Source organism: Fundulus heteroclitus, chromosome 9, assembly GCF_011125445.2.
Source record: "Fundulus heteroclitus isolate FHET01 chromosome 9, MU-UCD_Fhet_4.1, whole genome shotgun sequence".
NCBI lineage: Eukaryota > Metazoa > Chordata > Actinopteri > Cyprinodontiformes > Fundulidae > Fundulus > Fundulus heteroclitus.
In genome coordinates, this window is record NC_046369.1 from 14,295,092 (window position 1) to 14,315,475 (window position 20,384).

The following is a 20,384-nucleotide window of genomic DNA, read 5'->3' on the forward strand; positions in this document are numbered from 1 at the left end:
GTTATGCTTATTTCTTTTATCGTTTAAACAGCATTTGAAGTGTCTTTGAAGAACAGGGTTGACTTTTTAACTAATAGCATGGAAGGCATTAAAAGCCTTTCTCTGCTGCACCAGTAGTTTGTCATTCCAACAACAATCTCAATGGAAGAACTCCTCAATCGTGACATCGCTTGGCAAACTGGGGCGGTGCGGCGTGAGCTCTTTAGATCCTGACCCACAGTGGCGATGCATTGTGAAAAAAAAAACTACTTTGGTAACGAGAGATCGAGTCAAAACCAGACCCAACAAGAGCCGAGCTACTTCTCTCCATTTGTGACTGCAGCTTTTAGCTCTACCACTAAGCACACAGCATTTTAGGAGCAAACACTAATCGTATTTGAATTCAAAACATGAACTCAAGACCCTTGATTTGATGTTTCTTCATATGCGGTGTGGTCGCAGAGTTATTCATCTTATTTTTCTGTGTGAGCAGAAATAGTTTTTTGTTGTTCTTTACTGAGAAGTGTCATATGGGCTGCACTGTGGTAGCAACAAGAAGGTCCTGGGTTCAAATCCCAGGCTGGCGTCTATCTGAATGGTGCATAGTCTATCTGTGCATGGCTTGGTTCTCCCAGGGTGCTCCACCTTCCTCCCACAGTCCGGATACATAAGGTTAGGTTAATTGGTGTCTCCATCTTGCAAAGTAGGTTTATTTTATTATTTATTGCCTTGTGATGGACTGGCGGCCTGTCCAGGGTTTACCCCGCCTCTCACACAAGACAAACCCACTAAAATGTGGGAAAATTGTATTCTTCCTTGGTGTTGCAGTGTTATGGTTTGGGCTCGTTTTGCTGCGACAGACCATCACAAACAGAAGCAATTTCTAAGAAAAGATATACAAGGAAACAAGTCATTGTCTAAGTGTTTTCTTTACACAACAATTAGTTAAAATTCTTCCAAACACTTTACTTACTTTGCTAGTTAGCAATTCAATATAAATTATTCCTCTCAATAATACATGCATGTTTAGTATTTGTTTCATATCTCTTCATTTGAAGGAATGGTGTGTTTTCTGCTCACCGGTTTGCTAAATTATCTTCAAACCTCAGAGAAACCAAGCTTTAGTGCAGCGTCTTTGCCGTTTGCTTGAAACTCAATGACAAAATCTGGCCTGAGACACATTTACCTAAAACTTTATTGATAACTTATAACAAACAGTGGATAAGTCTAAGTTTCACTCTCCATTTCCCAGTTAGTAAAACCTCTTTTAACGATACCGTGGCAAACGTTTATTCACACTGACGTGCGCACAGTCCAAACGCTGCTGCTCATTTTCCGCATTAATGACGTGTGTAAAATATTGACTTTGACTCTCGGCATAGAAATGCGTTCAGGAAAATAAATAAATAAATAAAAGTAATCTCTGCACGTTTTTTATAAAAAGGCACGTTATGAAATGCATAAAACTAAATGTGTCCTCCCTCCTACCACGTTGAGTCCGGACAGCGGCTCCGACGGGGAACGAGCGACGTCAGCGCGCGCCTTGATGAGCTGCGGAAAAAAAACCGTGCAACGCTACGACAAAAGCTAAATCCGTGAAACATTTTCTTTCCCTTCTCTTTTCTTTTTCCAACACATTCTGACAAAACATCGATAAAACACTCCTGTGCATTGTGAGAAAATTATTCAAGTAGTTTTTGAAGTGTGCTTGAAGTAAAGTTGCATTTCTCTTCTTTTTTTTTGGGGGGGGGGGGGGGGGGGGTATTTCTACATTTTGGTATCACAATGTGACAAGCAAACACAGAAGCATAAATGTTACTTTGGGGGGTGAGGACCCAAACTGATCCCAAATTAAAACTGCAAATATATCTTTTGTTTCTTTTTAGATTTAGGTACGGCTGACCCTTAAAATCAATTACACACAGACTTTAGAGCGTCCCACGGCGGCGTGCTCACACAGACACATCACGTATGTTGTCCTCCAAATGTGTCGACGCCTCACGCTGTTACTACGTTTTACACATAGAGGTTTTTTTTTTCTAAACAGAGTATCACAACAAACAGCCTATAGGCCGGAGCGTGCGTGCGGACGCCGTGCTTCCGCCTCGTGACCGACTCTTTAACAGTTCAGATCCAGAATCTGTCAGGGGCCCGGGGCCCAGAGGACGACAGTCCGATCGGCCGAGGAGGAGAGGAACGTCCGGTCGTGCGGGTGCCACCTGCACTGGATCACCTTGTCCCAGTGCTCGCCGGCCAGCGTCTGAGGGAGCGGCTTTGTCAGGTCACCTAAGGGTCAGAGGGTCAGGGTTAGCCTGCGTTGCCGTCCCGTCTCTGTCTGCGGAGCGGAAAGGCGGCGGTACCTTGGAGGTCGCTGATGACGATTTTGTTGTCGTAGGAGCCGGTGAGGAGGTGATGGGCTCCCGGGGAGAAGCGCACCGAGCGGATGTCGCTGCCGTGGGGGCGGAAGGTCTGGACCGTGCGTCCTCCTCGGATGTCGTACAGCATGCAGGTGCTGTCCTCCTGACCGGTGGCCAGCAGGCGGCCGCTCGGGTCCACCGCCACCGAGGCCACGGCGCTCCCTGAGATTAACGTTAGTATTAATCACCTAATATGTGAAGTGATAATCGTTTTGGATTTAAAATAAGAATTAAGACTGAGTTAAAATGAATTAATTTAAAATGAACCGAAGGTAACTGGACTTTTACGGGTTTTTTTAACGGCACTTTAAGGTGAACATAAATTAATAATACAAATGAACACCAAGTATCTGATAGTACATGAATTCTGATATAATTAAATAAGGACTATTATATAAAAAAATGTTTGCAAAACGTTTGAGCGGAGCTAAATTAAAAAAAAAGGTGGTGAGATCCTTATCTGCTTTACACCTGTCTGTCCCTTCCGCCCATCTCACCACCATGGGGAGCAGAGCATTCAGCCGCTCTGCCCCCACCCCTACTTAGAAACACGGACTCACTTCTCCATTTTAAATCACAACTCAAAACTCATCTATTTAAGACTGCCTATTCTCTTTAATTATCAATTTCCTAGCCTCTGTATTTTTTAATGTTTTTTTTTTTTTTTTTTTTTTTGACATTCTGTTTTTTATCCTTTTGTACGGTGACCTTGAGTGTCCAGAAAGGCGCCTTTTAAATAAAATGTATTATTATTATTATTATTATTATTATTATTATTATTATTATTATTATTATTAATATTATTATTATTATTATTATTATTATTATTATTATTATTATCTCCAGCGGTATCATTTCCTCTGACACGGTTGGCTGAAACTATTATATAACTGCTGCCTTCTGGCATTGCAGTCCTGCTCAGTTGCAGCAGATCAAAGGATAAGTGAAAATCTGGGTCAACCATTTTTTTTGGCTCACCTGATCCGTGGAGAGACGTGCCCACCACCCGAACACAGCTGGGCACCCGGAGGTCCCAGAACCGGACCGTTTTGTCCTGGGAGCCCGAGGCGATCATCCAGCCTCCCCATGTGTACACAGTCAGGATGTGACCTATCCGGGTACAACGGCACTGATCACTGTTTTTTTATTGCAACTATCTTATGTTACTGTATTCTAGTCGAATAGATGCCTAAAATACTTAAAGGATTTTAAAATAAAAAGCCACGTTTCCCCCCCCCAACTGGGTTCTGCACTGGGACCCAGACATACCTGTGTGTCCACTCAGGGCGTGAAGGCCCTGGCCTCTCTGACAGTCTGTGGTGTATATGTTGCAGTCTCCAGCCCCGGCACTGATCAGGATGGATCCCCCGCTCTCAGGACCCTCCATGAACGCCAGGTCTCTTATGGTGCCGTCGTGCATGCTGAACTCCAGGTCTGGGCCTGAGTCACGTGGAAACATTTGGTTTTAAGCAGCTACCATTCAGGCGACAGGTTATGCGTGACAATGCGGGTGTAAACGTAATATTTGTTATTGTTATTCTCATTTACAAGCATCCCAATAAATTACAATATCATTAAGGGATCAAAAAGTCCAACTCTGGTAATATACTGTTCTTTTACGCACAAAGTCAGACCATTTATTTATGTTATGTTTTGATGATCATGGCTTAAAGCTAATAAAAACCCAGAATTCAGTTTCCCCGACAAATGCTGATGAGCCTGTGGTTCTGCGGAGGTGTCAAAGAGAGCGCAGGTTGCTTTAATGGCGCCATTTAGTCTGCTATAATCTGCTTTGTTGAGTCTGGTGTCTGTAAGCCCTGCAGGAAAAACAAAATCGGCGCATCGGTAAAATTACTTAGCGATCCTGGTGGACAGTTGCAGTGACTTTGGACTTGATAAAACAAACAAGACCAACACCAGCAGATGATGCGGTGGCCCAAAACCTCAGCGACAGCAGGACTCTGGCAAAATGTAGCATAACTCTTGGACAGTTTCTCCCACTTCATGCACGAAGCTATCGCGAAGCCGGAGCGCTCCTTCAGTGTGCATCCTAAACGCACAAAGCAGCGCAATCGCAGGTCCTTCCTCCCAGCAGCATCACAGCTCCCAACAAACTCAATACATTTTTAGATCCCTGCTGTTTATTGCAGTTATTCTTTCATTTCTTGTAACTAGTCTTTATGCTCATACGGACCATTTCTTTAGTTATCCTACTCAGCTGCATATTTCTTTTAACCTGAGCATGCTACTTTTAATAACTATAGTATTTTTTTTAACTTATGTTGTAAATTTGCCCTCACTGGAAAGTCTCTTATTTATATTTTTTGTTTCTATAATTTTTTTTTTAACCTTTGTGTGAATCCGCATGCTTCCATTTCGCCTTTCACTTTGCTGCTGGTACCCAAATGAGTGGACAATGAAGGAATTTGGAAGATATAGCAAGATTCAGGTACCTTTTCTCATAAGCACGTGTAAGACACCTCAGACCTTGTCGCCGTTTAATGAGGGACTCAACACAAGGAATGCTACATTCCTCTCAAGGCTGAGGTTTTCTATCACATTTTTTCCTTCCACTGAACTTTCTTTATGAACATTCTGTCTCCATTAATACGGCTTTATCACGCATTTCTATAGATATGAGCCATAATCATTAAAGTAACAGAAATAAACACCTAATATAACCTTGGGTGATATAACCATCACTTTTTTTTTGAAAGGGATGACTTAAATAAAGGAACTTTTCAATGATATTGTAACTTATTAGAAGTGCATTATTAAAGAAGCATTTTATGAGTGGCTGATCATAACCTTTCAGGCGATCACTTGGACAAGACACACAACGACGGCAAGGGAAACGCTGAAAGAAAAGCCATAGTAAAAGTGGCGTACCTGTGGCATTGCAGCTGTCTGCATTGAAAGGCAGAACCTTGACATATTTATCATTGGAGCCGGTGGCCAACAACTGTCCACAGTGGCTCCAAGCCACACAGTAGATTGAGCCTTTGTGATGTTTGTTTCGTCTGAAACGCACCGACGGCGGTTTGGCTGCACCAGAACTGCTACAGCGGCAAAACAGTCAGAGACACACGTGACCTTAGCACCGGTTTTACGTTTGGGAAAAAGAGAGAAATTGCGTAATTTAAACAAAGACTTTTAACAATTAACAACATTATTATTACTGTCAATTTTATGCCACATTTTTAACAAGTCATAAACTGGGTTTTTCATTTAAAGAATTCAAACTCCCCCAAACTCAGTTTTTAAGGATTTCACGACAGGAAATGTGCCCAGCTTAGTATCCTTATGTTCTAGAAATCTTGAAATAACACACGGCTGAGTTTGGCTTCTGATCCAAGCTCAACAGGTTAATAGGATTAATGGCGCTTGTTTGCTTTTATTTAGTTGACATTTAAATTAACTTTATTTTAAGATCTATAACATTTAGGTTTGCCAAATTTGGACTGAATTATTCTTCACCGTTTTGATGCCTTTATTTTAAAAGAGGAATTTTCATGTTTGTTTGACTACCAAAGCAGAGCCAGTTTTAAAACCACACCCAGGTCCAGTCTGAAGCTCTGATTTAGTCTAGATTCCAAAAAAAGGCATATATTTTCATTTTCAAAATATATCATCTTTGGTATCTCTTCTTCAGTAAATCTAAAACTAAGGTGCAATGAAATCTTTATTTTATACAGTAAGTTCTTCAAGTTTGCAGTTTGTTTGTTTTCCCCTTTGGATACTTCCTTAAGCACAAAACTGGGAAAAAATTATCCCATCCATCCATTTTCCTACACGCTCATCCCTCATGGGGTCGTGAGGGGTGCTGGTACCTAACTCCAGCTGTCAATGGCTGAGAGGCGGGGTACACCCTGGACAGATTGGGAAAAAACTAAAACAACAAAATTAAATACAAAACTATTAAAAACTATTTCAGAATTTCCTTTTCATATGGATTCATTGAGCCCTGTAAAATCAAACTGATCCAGTTTACAAAAAATAAAATCTAATTGCATCTTGCAATAATTTCCTATAATTTTTGTTTGAACTGCTACATCTCAGTTTATCGTTTTTTAAAAATCTGACTGTTTTTCTTTTGCATCAAAGGCTAAAGTATAAAGTCTGAAAACATTATTTTCCAGACTCTTTTTTTATATATATATACATAACCAGACCTGGAAAATGACAATAGCAAATTCTTTATTTGTCAGACTCTGAGACCGAGTAGGCATCCTGCGCTAAACTATACATGCATCAATGACTGGAGGCGTCTGCAAACAGAGCCCACCTGCTGGCCGGAGTTTCTGGGTAGGCGCAGACTCTCAGCGTTTTGGAGTTTGAGCCGACGGCATAGAGAGCTCCAGACGGATGGAAGGCCACGGCGCGCACCGCCTGGGTGTCCTCCAGCTGGCTCAGTCTTACAAACTGGCTTTTGGATTTCACCTGCTGCAGCAAGATCGGAACAACAAAAAGCAACGTAAAGAGTGCAGACAAGTAGCTAAATGTCTGTCAGCGTCCGAGCTTCTTGCTCGTGAGCAGACGCTCTTGGACGGTTGTTTTACCTCGTGGACGTTTCTGATGGCGGAGCCGCCAGGATCGTCTTGGACGGAAGCAGAAGATCGGATTCTTTCAGCACTGATAATGACAGAATACCGATTCATTTTCAACCTGCACACTTTTTCAACCAAAAAGATCACACCTTTCCAGATTTAAATTTTTTTTTTTTTTTTGGTAAAAATAGTTTAAATAATTTGAGACAAAGCTGGTAAAATCCATGAGAAAAACTGCAAGAAAGAAAGAAACAAATACAAACAAATAAAGTAACAAACAAAGAATAAACAAAAAAAGAAAGAAGAAGAAAGAAAGGAAAGGATCTAAAATTTGGTCAAGGGAAAGTCGGGGAAAACAAACGATTTACAGCAGACAGGTGAGCGGCTCCTACCTGCGACTTTTTGGAACTGGCGACTCGCTGAGTGACGGCGGGCCACGGCTGACAGAGCTTAACGGGGTGCTGCTGCTCACCCCTCCCGACTTGCTCCTGACGGGCCCCTTATCCGTGTTGTGAGCGTTGGCCGTCCTCGGGCCGGAGGCGTCGCTGTTTGCCGTCAGCCCGTTCCACTGCTGGCCCAGGTGCGCCATCACGTCCTCGCCCTTGGGGTCGATGCCCACGTTCATCTCCTCCAGCCGCTGAATGGACCTATAGACAAACCAACGGGTCCTGGTGGAACCAGCGTCGCATTCTCTCTCGTCTGAATATTTTAAGCATGAGCGACCACCCCCCACCTGCTGAGGAACGTCTCGGTGAGCTTGTGCTGGGCTCCGTCCAGCTGCTTCACGCCTCCCTCCAGCAGCATCTGCTGATAGAGCTGGGTCTGCTGCTGCTTCTGCTCCAGGTGCTGCTGCACACGAAGGCGCTGCCTGTAGTACTCCTGGATGTGCTCTGTGGAGTCGCGGCGCTGGGACAACACAACCTGCTTAAACATTTATTATCCCTTGACAAAGCTTTTTTTATATATATATATAATTCTCCAACTTCCAAGGTCTTGCCCTCCATCATTTATCCCATAAATAAAGTGTTCAAGGTCCTCATCCTATAACACCGTTATAACACTGTTATCCCCACCTTCGTACTCACACACGTGCAAAATAATCTAATCTTAAAGTACTTTGCTCCCCACAAAGAACCAAGCTGCATAAAGATGAGCGACGACGGCTCTAACAGGTCAGCGTGGGTATGAGCCCACATCTACCCCGATTAGGTGCTTCCAGCCCTCATGACCTAACCCTCTTACAGAAGACACAGTGGAGTGGGAAGCTATGATGCAGAGGCGCTGAGAGGAGGCGCCGAGCAGATGCAACGACGATTTTCAGGCGATGCTGAAAAATCCCTCTTTAAACCTGACTGGAGTGATCAGATTCTGTTTGCTTCTCAGTCCTAATGCAGATCAAGAAACCGGCTCAAGTGAAGCGACTCACCTTACTTCACTGTTTCTCTTGTAGCCATTAAGGTTTAAAACGGTCCTACACGCATCCTAAGGTGAGAAACACGGTGAAAACTAACCATGTTTTCTTTGATTATTTTTCATAATCAAAGACACCCTGTCTGAAAAAAAGGAACGCTACCGCAGATCATTCATTCCTGTTACCATAACTGCAATAACTAATGTGCAATAACTAATGGGCAATAATCTATTTAATACACTGTGCTATAACCTGTGCAATAATCCTGAAAGAAGCGACTTCTGCTGCTATCACCACGTGAATATATGTCAATACATATGTATATAAATATATGCATATCACAGTGAATGTAGATATGACATCATCTGCCTATCTCAATTTTGTCTGTATTTTTATTCTTATCTATTTGTTTTTTTAATTTTTTTCTCTTTTTCTTTTTGATCCACTGTATATATGAAGATACACTGTATATAACTGATGCACCTTTTCCTAGAGATCGGGAGCCCTTGCTAACCAAATTTAGACACTACCATGTTGGAGGATGTAAAAGATTTTGGGCCGGGGCAGAGGTTCGTCTTCCTGCAGGACTGCAACCCTAAACATACTCTACATCCAGAGCTGCAATGGACTGGTTCGGATCAAAGCTTAGTGACGTTTTACAATGTCCCAGTCAAAGTCCAGACCTCGATCCAATTACAAATCTGTGGCAAAATCCATAAATGGCTGCCCACAGGTTGCTTTACGTCCAATCGAGCTTAAACTAGTTTGCAAAGTAGACTGAGCAAACATTTCAGCCTGTAGCTGTGCAACGCTTATAAAGCAGGGGTGTCAAACTCAATTCTATATCGGGCCCCTTTGGCTTCATTAAGTCATTAAAAGGGCTAGTTGTACCTGTATAGATGACACTTTTGATTTCATAGTTTCATTTTAGTTCACATAAAAATGTAAAGAAAATTCACAGTTACATAAAAGTCGCACCCTTAGGCCCAGTTTATCTGCCAAAAAAGTTGATATTGGGGTGAATTAAACTTTAAACTCATCATTCTACATTACTTTTTCTCTTTTTGGACATTTCTGGGTTGTTTTAATGTGTTGTGGGAAAACTGACACCTAGTGGCAGGATGCTTGTTACTACACAGTTTTAGCCACTTTATACACTATGCCTCTACTTTATGACATGACGTGCCTTTTTTGGCTCTTGAGGGCCGGACAAATTGCCTTGTCGGACCGGATTCGGCCCGCGGCCTTGAGTTTTACTCATCTGTTATGGAGGCACACCCCAAAAAACTTGCAGCTCCACTCAGAGGGGCCGAATAAAAATGCACGCCAGACGCCATCTTTTTTAGATTTTCAAACCGCCTGATCTTGTCCTTCATTTTGCAGTTGCCACATTTTGTTGATCCACCACATTAACTCAATTTAATGTTTTTGGCTACAATGTTACAAAAAGTGAAGATGTCCCAAGGTACATGAAACACTTTGCCAGACATATTGGGTTAACAAAATATTATTTTACCATGTTATCTATTTTTTTTATGACTGGTATCCAAACGTGTGTTAAAAAGCATAACGCTCTGCTTCCACAGGATTGTTTTTTACCACTTACTATAATGGTAAACTGAGCTTAAGTGTGTTGTTTTCCAGGATCAATTTTCAATGTGTTGATTTAATGTCTGTCTAAACGATTGCACTGAATTGACTATACATTACTGTATACATTTGATTCTAAATTATATCTGCTTTGTAAAGGGACTTGATACAACGTCTGTTGTCATTCTATACATTGACCAAAGTGAAGTCACCACACACACGGAGCTTATATTACCTCCAGCGTATCTGCGCTGCAGGGCGGGCCGCCATCTTTTCCTGGAGTTAGAGGGGTGCGTGTGGTGGGGGGCCTGTCCAACACCTGTGAGTGCTTCCTTAACACAGAGAAACCAAAAAAAGGAAGTGAGCTAAATTTTACTTGTATCAGATAAAACAGATAAGTAACTTTGTAAATGACGTCATGGGTTTTCCCCAGTCTTGTTATGAAAACCTTCCAACTTGCTATAAATGAGCTGAAATAAACCATAAAAAATAATATACCAGGTAATTCTGCAGAAAAGTTTTAAAACATTTGGCTTTACACAAAATTTTTGAAGGATATAGTGCATTGAGGTGAAATATAAACAACTGTAGAGAAACATGAGTAAGTTAGACGGCGATCGGCCAATTTACCCCCGGTTTGTTCTGATCACCGATCGACAGCTCTGATACTGAAAAATCCAGTTTTCTTTGATGATCATTAAATGCATCACACTAAAAACTCCTTTTGGTCAATAAATATATCAACCAGCAGTAATTTGATACATGTTTATTTAGTTATTATTTGAAACTAAATAACTTGAAATAGTCAAATAGGGCATACTGTATGGTTGGATACAAATAATAATATAGTTCCTTAATTTTCTACTGGAGTCAGGACTACAGCCACGGTAGGATCTGCAGTAAGGCTGGACAATAATTATATATATATATATATATATATATATATATATATATATATATATATATATATATATATATATATATATATATATATATATATATATATATATAATTTTTGCTAATTATCGATATCGATCAATATATCTTCTATTTTATCGATATGCTTCTTTTCTATATCATCCAGCCCTAATCTGCAAGACATTTTTTTCTTGACCTAGCCAACCCTGCAAATGATGGTGCATATGTGAACGCACAAATACCATGAGAGTTCATCTTGCAGGTAAGGTTAATTTTTTTTCACTAAAACACTACGGCTCTCTTCTTAGTTTCACATTTATTTTTTTGAATTGATAGGCAAACTCTTAGATGTAGTTCAGGACAAACAACTCAAATGCCTAATAGGGAATAACTTAAATAACTTCCATTTTCGGCGTTTACCTCTCGGGCGAGTCGTCCTGCTGATGCACGTTATTTTCCACCAGACTCCGACTGAGTGCAGATTTGCCGTTGGCCTCCATGCCTCTCTTGTCCTGCGCCGCCAATCCGTGGGACAAGCCGTCCAGCGCCGGGTTGAGGGACCTGGACATGTAAGTGTCGGCCGAGTGAGGTCTCTGACGAAAGGGCGAGGCGGGTAAGGGGGACAGGCGGTTGATCAGGGGCGTGAGGAGGTCGGCGTGTCCGGCCTTGCTGGGTTTCACCAGGCGGTCCACGTGGATGTTGAGGGTCTTCTGCTCGAAGGCGCAGGTGAAAGCGCCGGAGGAGAGGTTCTGCAGCCAGGAGAGGAGCGACAGGTCCAGCTCGTCGCACCCGTTGCCGCAGAGCAAATCCACGCCGAGCAACACCTCGCCCTCTCTGATCTCTTCCCCCGTCGCTTTACTCTGGAACACACAGAGATTTTGCATTTGAGCGGAAACTTGAAGTTTTAGAATCTTTTTCGGCTAAATTCCAACCACCGCCGCCAGGGCCGGATTATCCATAAGGGCCAGTGGGCCAGTGCCCAGGGGCACCAACCATGGGGGGGGGGGCACCACATGACACATGCTTTAAAAATATATTTTTCATAAATTGTTAAATTATTTACTTGAAATTGTTGAAAGACCATGCATTATTCGTTTTGTGAACACTGATGTCACAATAATAATAAATGATAAATAAATCAAGATTTTTTTGATTTCAACATTTTAAAATGAGATATTTCAATATTGCTCACTGCTCATATGCCTACATGTAGTTGTGTAAGTTAGTAAATAGTAAATTACATTACAGAAATCCCCTTGATTATGTCTGATGTTTTTGGCCGGAGGACAGCACGGGTACGGGGGGAGAGGGGGGGTGGGGGGGCTTTGAGGTATAGTGCCCAGGGGCACCACATTGTCTTAATACGGGCCTGGCGCCGCAGTTTGCAGGTTGCATTGATTTAAGTCCCGGGAGCACATTTCTTTTTTTTTTATTTTTATTTTTTATGAATTTTCTCCCGTACTGAAATCTGATTGCAGGAGCCTTCCTCTTTAGCGCACGGCGGTACCTGGCAGAACTCCACGCAGCACTCGTAGAGGATCCCTTTGATGAGCAGCTGGAAGAGCCGGTTCCCGCTCGCCCGGAAGCCCGCCTCGCTCAGCTTCCTGTCCGCGGGGATGAACTCGGCCACCATGGCGCAGGCCTCCTCGAAGCAGTGGACGCGCGCCGTGCTCGGGTTCCAGTCCTTGAACTCGGCGTGGTGGGTGAGGCGAGGCAGAGTGAGGAGGAGGCACAGCTTGCTGTAGTCGTCTTTTGTCGGGCAGAACTCCTCCAGACTGTGGAGGCACTTCACGGCCTCTTGCATTGTGAACTCCAGCTGTGGAGGGAAGTAGATCAAATAAAAAAACAATTAAAAAGAATTTAAATGTAACAAAGATTAGGATAGCTCAATAAGGACTCAATGCAAATATATCAGTCAACAGAACGACCGTCACAAAACGCGTAAGAAGACATCCCTTAATACTCATAAGCACTTATTATTCAGACTTTTAGGATCTTCCCTTTAACTTTACAACATTTCTGCATATAAACGTTTTAAGAAGGTTTTACAAGGATTTTTTTTTTAGAATTGCTTCTGTGTCAATTATTCAGCACTCGCAAGCTACTATTTTGGATTAACTATCCCAGCAGTCACAACAGATTGGGCCTTCCAGAACCCCCTTTCTGGAACAAGATGGAGGACAAAAGTAAATATTGCAGCTTGATCATGACAAAAGGAATTTTACAAAAAGGTGATGTTTTTTCCCCCCCAATATTACATTATGTAGACTTAGACAAAATTTTGTGGCTTACAGGTTACGACCATGTAATGAGATTCCAATTGAAAAAAATAAATAACATTACAATATAGAGTGCAGCAACAGTGCAGGAGAAAAACTGTTTTTTTCCCAAAAGTGTACGGAAGAATGTTCCACCATGGTTATAGTGCAAAAATAGTGGTGCAAAAAGGCATTAATTTGAAAAGTCCAATGTTGGCAGTGCAAGATAATAATGGTGCAAAAATGCAGTAATCGTTCAGATGTGTACTTTTAAATTTAAATTGATTATAAAAGTTCAGCAAAGTTCAGTTCTGTGCATGTGTGATGCAGAGTCCAGTTTAGAGCAGTAGCTGTCCATTAGGCTCCCAAAAATTAAACATAAACCCTTGGCTGAAAGGTGTAAAAACCTTCCCATCATGTCAGAAACAGCTATCTGAGGCAGATATAAAAGAATAGAAAAATATAATCAATAAAAAAAAGACTTTTATATCAAAAATGGAACACATGTTTAATGGATTATACACCAATGGAAAAGGTAGGAACTTTCTGAGGTTCTGTTCATCCCACCTGAATCAGAATGTTCTTCAACTACAAAACAGTATAACTAACAGCAAATAAGACCTTTTAGCCTAACGATACCTCTCAGGTGGTAAATTAACACAGCATACATACGTACATTATGTGGGTCCTCGGTTGCTGAGATGGCATTATTCACGCACAGCGCTTCCAGAAACCTCTGCTTTAGGATGATGTAACGAAACCTGGAAATACGAACGTAAGCATTAGGAAATTGACCTGGAGGACACCATGGAGTGGTAGTTTTAAAGAGTTCTTCTATAACGTGCAGAGAGGAGAGATATGGAACAGAGGAAGTGTCAGGTAAGACGCTCTTCCTTTCCAGCAAAACGCGTCCAGAGGTAATCTGACCGATTTTTACCTTTTCTTGTCAAACTTCTCCATTCCCTCTAAGGGCTGAATGAACTGCATCACCTCCTCCCACTGGCCATCCAGAATGAGTTGCCTGTTTGAAGCAGCAGTCGTGCCATCAACATTAATAGGTCAGCACTTACATGGCTTGAAATAGAAATAAAAATCTAAAAAAGTGTGGCGTGTCTAGGTATTTGGGATGCCTTGAGTCTAGACTTTGTGAAAGCACCTTACATGGCGGTTCCAGCTGAAGGTCTTCTAAACGCCGTTGACACTGAAGTTTCTGCTGAAGTTTCTGCTGATTGTTCTTTGCAGAATGAATGAACCTCTGTAAACTAACTGTAAATTAGACTTCTTATGAATCTTATGTTACTTTATCCGTTCCCCACTCCTTAAAGGTTAGATTTATAGAGCGGGCAACTAACAGCTGTCCTGTCGACAGATCCTCTCATCCAAGTTTAGGTGGACGACCATTTCCTGGTAATTGTGCAGTTGTGCTGAGCTTTTATAATCAATTTAAATTTAAAAGTACTCAACTGAACGATTACTGCATCTTTGCACCATTATTATCTTGCACTGCCAACATTGGACTTTTCAAATGAATGCCTTTTTGCACCATTATTTTTGCACTATAAACATGGTGGAACATTCTTTTGCACACTTTTAAAAAAAACTGTTTTTATCCTGCACTGTTACATTCTTCTCACTGCTGCACTTTATATTGTAATGTTATTTTATTTCAATGGGAATCTCATTACATGGTCGTAAGCTGTAGGCAACGAAATTTCGTTTTGCATGCACTCTGTACATACAAAACGACAATAAAGTTTGTCTAAGTCTACTCGTGTTTTCATTGCTTCATGAGACGCTCAAAACTTAGGATATTGTTTCCTGACCTAACCGTTCTTTAAACTTCTCCACAACTTTCTGTTGTGTTCCTTTCTTCTAATGATGTTTGTTCACTAATATTCTCCTAAAACAAAAAAAAAAAGACCTTGACAGGACACCCCAGTTTACTATTTAGATAACCCCTGAGGGCGATCGATTGCATTTCATTTAGTAAGACGGGCTTAATACAAATGCACACCACACTTTTCAGATTTGTATCCGCAGAAATGTTCAAAACCACGTCTTATTTTCCTTCCACCTCCCAATTCTATGTTATAATCATATGTTATACGAGTCTGATCATACCGGAGGAAGAGCATATCGTCCGAGTAGAGTCCATTGATGACGCCGCTCTCCTTTTCCAGAGCCAGCATGCTGATGTGCAGCTTCCTGGAGTTCAGGAAGTCCAGGATCAGCTTGATCACCTCGGCCTCCTTGATGTTGATGATCTCTTCTGCCGTCATGTTTGTAGACGAGCTGGCAGCTATTAGTTAGCTGGGAGGGAGAAGCTAGAAGCATGTTAATGGTAAACGGTAAACCTGTGAGTATTCTTATGTTATTCTTATTCTTACGTTAAAAAGATAAATCCCAAACCGTTGCGTACCTGGATAGTGTTGCTGCCGGGCCAATGGTTCTGCTGCTCCAAAACCGTTCACATGATCTGCCGGAAAAGAAGAAGTATTTAGTGTTTAGAACACTTCATATGGAAAAGTTGGGCCACCATTTAAAACATAGAACCTAATAATCTGTTGCTAAATTAAACCCCACATTTAAATGAAATGTAAGAAAGTTAGAGGAGAATGCAGAACATTTTATTTAGGATTTTTTTCAAATAATAATAAAAAAAACAATGTCATGCATTTTATCTGTGAAAGATTTCTCTTGTTCAGTGCAGGCAAGGCAAGCCTTACTGTATTTAGTGTACGATGTTAGATGTATGGAGTAAGAATGCATTTGCTCGCTGACAATTGATTATACAGTTATTCTGAAGTTGACTATTATTGCAAAAATAAACTGGACTTGATAAGAAGTTGGGCCCTTGCTTTAAGAGAACACTGTAGTTTAGTTAGTAGGGAGAAACGATGGGTATTACAAACTACAGCCAATAGGATTATTTTTTTCTACAGTAATATTCCAGCCATTTAAAGAGACATCTTCATTCATTCATATTCATGTGGCGCGTTCAATGAGGTTTGTTGTGTTTTCTTTAACGCATACTTGCATTAAGGTTGCATTAACAGTAAACATCTACGTGTCCAGCATATGCAAAGAGGGGAAAAAAAAAGAAGCTTAGGGATGTAATTCTGCATCAATGCTGCAACACTGGAACAGCATAAAGGTTTTCTATCTCCATGCGCGGCCGCTGACGGTGCGTCCCTCCCTTCCACATAAAAACACACCATCCCGCTCCGGTTCTGGAGCAGGTCTGCGGCCCAGATCCGACGGCTTTCACGGCACCTCACCCGCTGCAGGACACGCCTTGTTTACACCAGCGTGACCGCATCTTTTGCACGCAAAGCCGCTGCGGGACACGCATGATGCGGCGGGACAGCAGCAGCAGCAGCAGACATTCGTGCTCGAACGCCGCCGTGCCAGCCTGGATCCACGCCCCGGCAGCGCCTCACCTGTCAGTCCGGGCGGCACACGGCGCTCCGCCGCCCTGGTTGGTGTCGGGCTTTGCGGCGATCTTCTTGTCGCGGCGGCACACGGACGGGAGCGGATGTCTGCTGAAAGCCTTCTTCTCACAGAGGGCTCTCCCTCTGCGTGGCTTCTTGTACACCGCTGAAGGTTGCCATGCGGACGCAGACCTATACGCCGCCAATCGGAGGCGGCGATGACGCCCAGCGGTCACACCTACAGCGCCGCTACGCGACAACTTTTAAAGGATAACGTTTAAAAAAAAAAAAAAAAGCAGGGGGGGGATTGACATTATAAATTATAGTTCTTCTAGTTGTCATCCCATGAATATGTTTGTAAGAAACCCACATTTACTTCACCTGTTGGATTTGGTCGCCATCATAGGTGAATTTTCAGATTTCTAACCGTTGATCCTGAGCCAGGGGCGGTTATTGCGCAAACGGCGCCCAGGGCGGGCCCCTCTTTGTAACTCCCAACACAAAGAGAGAGAGAACCACGACCAGCTTTATTTGCCAGTATGGCTAAAGCATACACAGTTTGACTCTGGGTTACAAATGCTCACGATGCAGGGGCGGTTCTAGACAGGGGCCAACAGAGGCTTGTGCCCCTGTAGAACTGTTCCTGGCCCCTGTTATGGCCCCTGTACTAAAAACATGATATTACATTTTTTAGGATGATAAATGCTGACAAAGACACCGTGACTGACTGGTCATTTGGATCAGTTGTATTTTTTTTGGTTTATGTTTTTACCCAATGATAAAATAACAAAATAATTAAAAAATAAATATTAAAAAAATAACAATAATTAAAAAGCTGTTTCACGTTAAGCTCCCGCTGTATTGAGAAAAGATTAGGGGTCTGCAACCTGCAGTTCCAGAGCCACAATTGGCTCTTTGGCTTACTTAAGTCTGCAGTATGGAAAACACAGCTGAACACACTTATAATACAAGCGGACAATAATGCAGTGGTGCAATGAGCAGAGTGCAAAGGACGCAGGAGTAGATTTCATTTCCATTGTTATTGTGTACACGTCTGAGGGGGGAGTGACGTACATGTGCGCGTACACATACACGCGTACATAGTGATGGGTGCAGAGAATGGGAACAATTGAGTATTCTATGTAAGGGATAATGCCTGACGAGGTGTCCATTATCAGAAATTAATGGACGACGCGGAGGCGTGATCCGTCTGACCTGAAGCGGAGGACGGTTCTGCAGAGTCCATTAATTTCTGGTAATGGACATTTCGAACAGCATTATCCCGCTTATACAACGGTCTCTTACAAAATATATAAATATTAAATCAATTATTAATACTTTAATGTTTTTTTTTTAAGTATTCAAATTGTAGGTTTTTCACAAGAAGCTGCTGAGAGAACTATTTAATATCTCTCGGGTGTGACGTGTTGCCAGGGTAACCAGCATCAACTGTCTTGCCTAACGTTTTTGAGCAATGATTTAGAGCAATCAGGCTATTTGACCGGAACTACTTTTATAGGTGCTTTTAACGGACACCCTGCAGCCAATCAGAATCGAGGATTCACCCAGACCGTGGTATAAACGTTGTCATGTACATGAGGTAGGGGGATTTGGTATAGCCTACAGAATATACGATATGACAACATGAACAGTAGATATGAAAAGCACTTAAATAGAGTATAATGGATAAATAACTGGTAAATAGTAAATGAGGCAGAGATGTTGAGTTTTTTTGTTTGTTGTTGTTTTCAGGGTCAGCTGTTTATTAGTGTGTTATTAGTGTGATGTCTTATGGGAAAAAAACTGTTCTTTAGTCTGGTGGTAGCGCCAACCAGTGGGGAGGAGTTGGAACATGTTGTAACGTGGGTGAGATAGATATGCAGGGATGTTTCTTGCACGTTTTCCTTACTTTGAAGATGTACAGGCCCTGAAAGGAGGGCATGTTGGCACTGATTATCTTTTCTGCGGTCCTGACTGTCATTTTCAGTCTGGCCCTGTTCTTTTTGGTGGCAGATCCAAACCAGACAGCGACGGATGAGCAGAGGACAGACTGCATGATGGGGATGTGTAGACGTGGATCAGCAGCTCCATAGGCAGGTTGAGCTTCCTGAGCTGGCACAGGAAGCACATGCTCTGCTGGGTAGCAATGGTGACAATGTTGGCGTCCCACTTTAGGTCCTGGGATATAGTGGTTCTCCACAGTCTTGAGTGTGTCAAGCTCCAAGTTGTTGTGGCTGCACCAGAGAGCCAGCAGATCAACCTCATTGCTGTCCAGGATTCAGAGGCCGACGGCCGTTGTGTCGTCAGGCAAACTTCAATAGTTTAATAGCTGGATCTCCTGAGGTGCAGTCATTGGTTTAGCGCAGGGGTCACCAACATGGTGCCCGCCGGCACTAGGTAGCCCCCAAGGGCCACATGTGGTGCCCTCCAGCCCGTTCTAAAACTAGTACAGCCCTCCAGTGAGCTGCATCTAAAATGTTATTTTAGTGTGTCACTCTGCTTTTGTAATCCCACTTGCACTTATATAGATTTAAAAATGACAATACCTAAAAAAAAATTACTAATCGCTACTAATATTAAGATGGTTTCTCTTCTTTTTTTACTTTATTATTAGTACATGAAGTTGTAGTAGTATGCGTACACGGGTATAGTGGGTTACCGGCCAGTACTGTTGTTTTCTCTGCATTGTAGTATATGCCTCATATAATGACTGTTATGGTTATTTATGTGTTGTTAAACTTACTTTTTCCCCTCATACACACATTCCTATTGACCCAAAGAGACACGCCAGTGATCATACAGGCATTATGTCTCTGGTTCATGATCTTTTTGTTTGAACAATCCCTCCCATCTCTCTATTCCACTCATTGTCTAGTGTTGTCGCCAGTATTTTTACAAAAATTCCATCGCCACACTTCTATTTTTTTATACTGTGTATAAAAAGTCAAAATGCTTCCATTTACTTGCGTTTTCTGAAACGCGTTTGAACAACTGAGCTATATAATACACTGGAGTGCTAATCACCGTCTGTTGAACGAGTCGCTTTGAATCCACCAGCCGCCATATTGGTACTCCCTATTTCCCCCCAGTAACCAGGGAATATGTGCGCTACAGCATCGAATAACGAGGATTTTCTCATGTTCAGGGGGGGCTTGAGACTTTTAAAATGTCAAATGCCATATACTTTTATGTTATGTTCTAAAACTATCAAGTACTGAAAAAGTCATGTGCTGAAATATTTTGCATTTTATTCATTTAAATATATATGTTTAACATTTATAAATATATAAATAATATACAAAAATATATATTTACATATGTGTATACATATATATATATACATATACACATACTTATATATACATATATATATATATTTAATATGAATAACATGTAAAATATTTCAGCACCTAATTTCTTAGTAGTTGATAGTGTTAGTACATCCACTGACTGTAGAATTATCTGTGAAACGTTTTCACTCAGCCAGAAAACTGCTTGTTGTTGCAACCAAATCCTATGGGATTCTGTGAGAGTAGGGAGTAGCAAGATGGCGGCCAGTGACTTCAGTTTTTCGGCAAAATCAGCACTCCAGTGTATTATATAGCTCAGTGGTTTGAACAGAAACGCCACAACAGGACTGAGGCCATGCTGAAGTTTATTAACTGCGAAAACAAAACAAAGAAATGAAAAGCAATCCAAAAAAATTGGAACTACTGCGCAATGTTTAAACGGCAGCACAAACAAAGGCGTCGTAGCGAACAGAAAGCTCACACGAACACGTTTCTGTACAGTTTCGTTACACTTTAAAAGGATCTTTTCCCCTCGGCCTTAAA

At 41.9% G+C, this 20,384-nt stretch overlaps 1 protein-coding gene across 4 annotated transcripts; it reads right to left on the minus strand.

Annotated features, from left to right (window-relative positions):
• Positions 1-1,156: 1,156 nt before the first annotated feature.
• Positions 1,157-16,795, minus strand: LOC105933173 (WD repeat-containing protein 47). Of its 4 annotated transcripts, XM_036141058.1 has the most exons (18): positions 16,561-16,794; positions 15,540-15,596; positions 15,242-15,444; positions 14,058-14,141; positions 13,797-13,881; positions 12,370-12,678; positions 11,283-11,722; positions 10,180-10,276; positions 7,677-7,849; positions 7,336-7,590; positions 6,956-7,028; positions 6,682-6,839; positions 5,286-5,455; positions 3,666-3,836; positions 3,375-3,506; positions 2,340-2,558; positions 2,107-2,265; positions 1,157-2,052 (listed from the first exon to the last, which is right to left on the minus strand). In XM_036141058.1, exons 3-17 carry the CDS (start codon positions 15,397-15,399, stop codon positions 2,123-2,125), a joined length of 2,667 nt encoding a protein of 888 aa, XP_035996951.1. In that variant the 5' UTR covers positions 15,400-15,444; positions 15,540-15,596; positions 16,561-16,794; the 3' UTR covers positions 1,157-2,052; positions 2,107-2,122. The 4 variants fall into 4 exon arrangements, with proteins under 4 accessions (XP_035996951.1, XP_035996953.1, XP_035996952.1 ...); XM_036141060.1 differs by having other exon boundaries at positions 1,157-2,265; positions 5,286-5,452; positions 16,561-16,795; XM_036141059.1 differs by having other exon boundaries at positions 1,157-2,265; positions 15,242-15,430.
• Positions 16,796-20,384: the final 3,589 nt, after the last annotated feature.

Bases quoted from the DNA above. Each gene is read 5' to 3' on its own strand.
- LOC105933173 (XM_036141059.1), bottom strand. From the start codon at position 15,399: ATGACGGCAGAAGAGATCATCAACATCAAGGAGGCCGAGGTGATCAAG. The intron at 14,142-15,241 runs GTATGATCAGAC...TGCTTCAAACAG, and splicing joins GACGATATGCTCTTCCTCCG to GCAACTCATTCTGGATGGCC. The intron at 3,507-3,665 runs GTATGTCTGGGT...GTACCCGGATAG, and splicing joins CGCCCTGAGTGGACACACAG to GTCACATCCTGACTGTGTAC.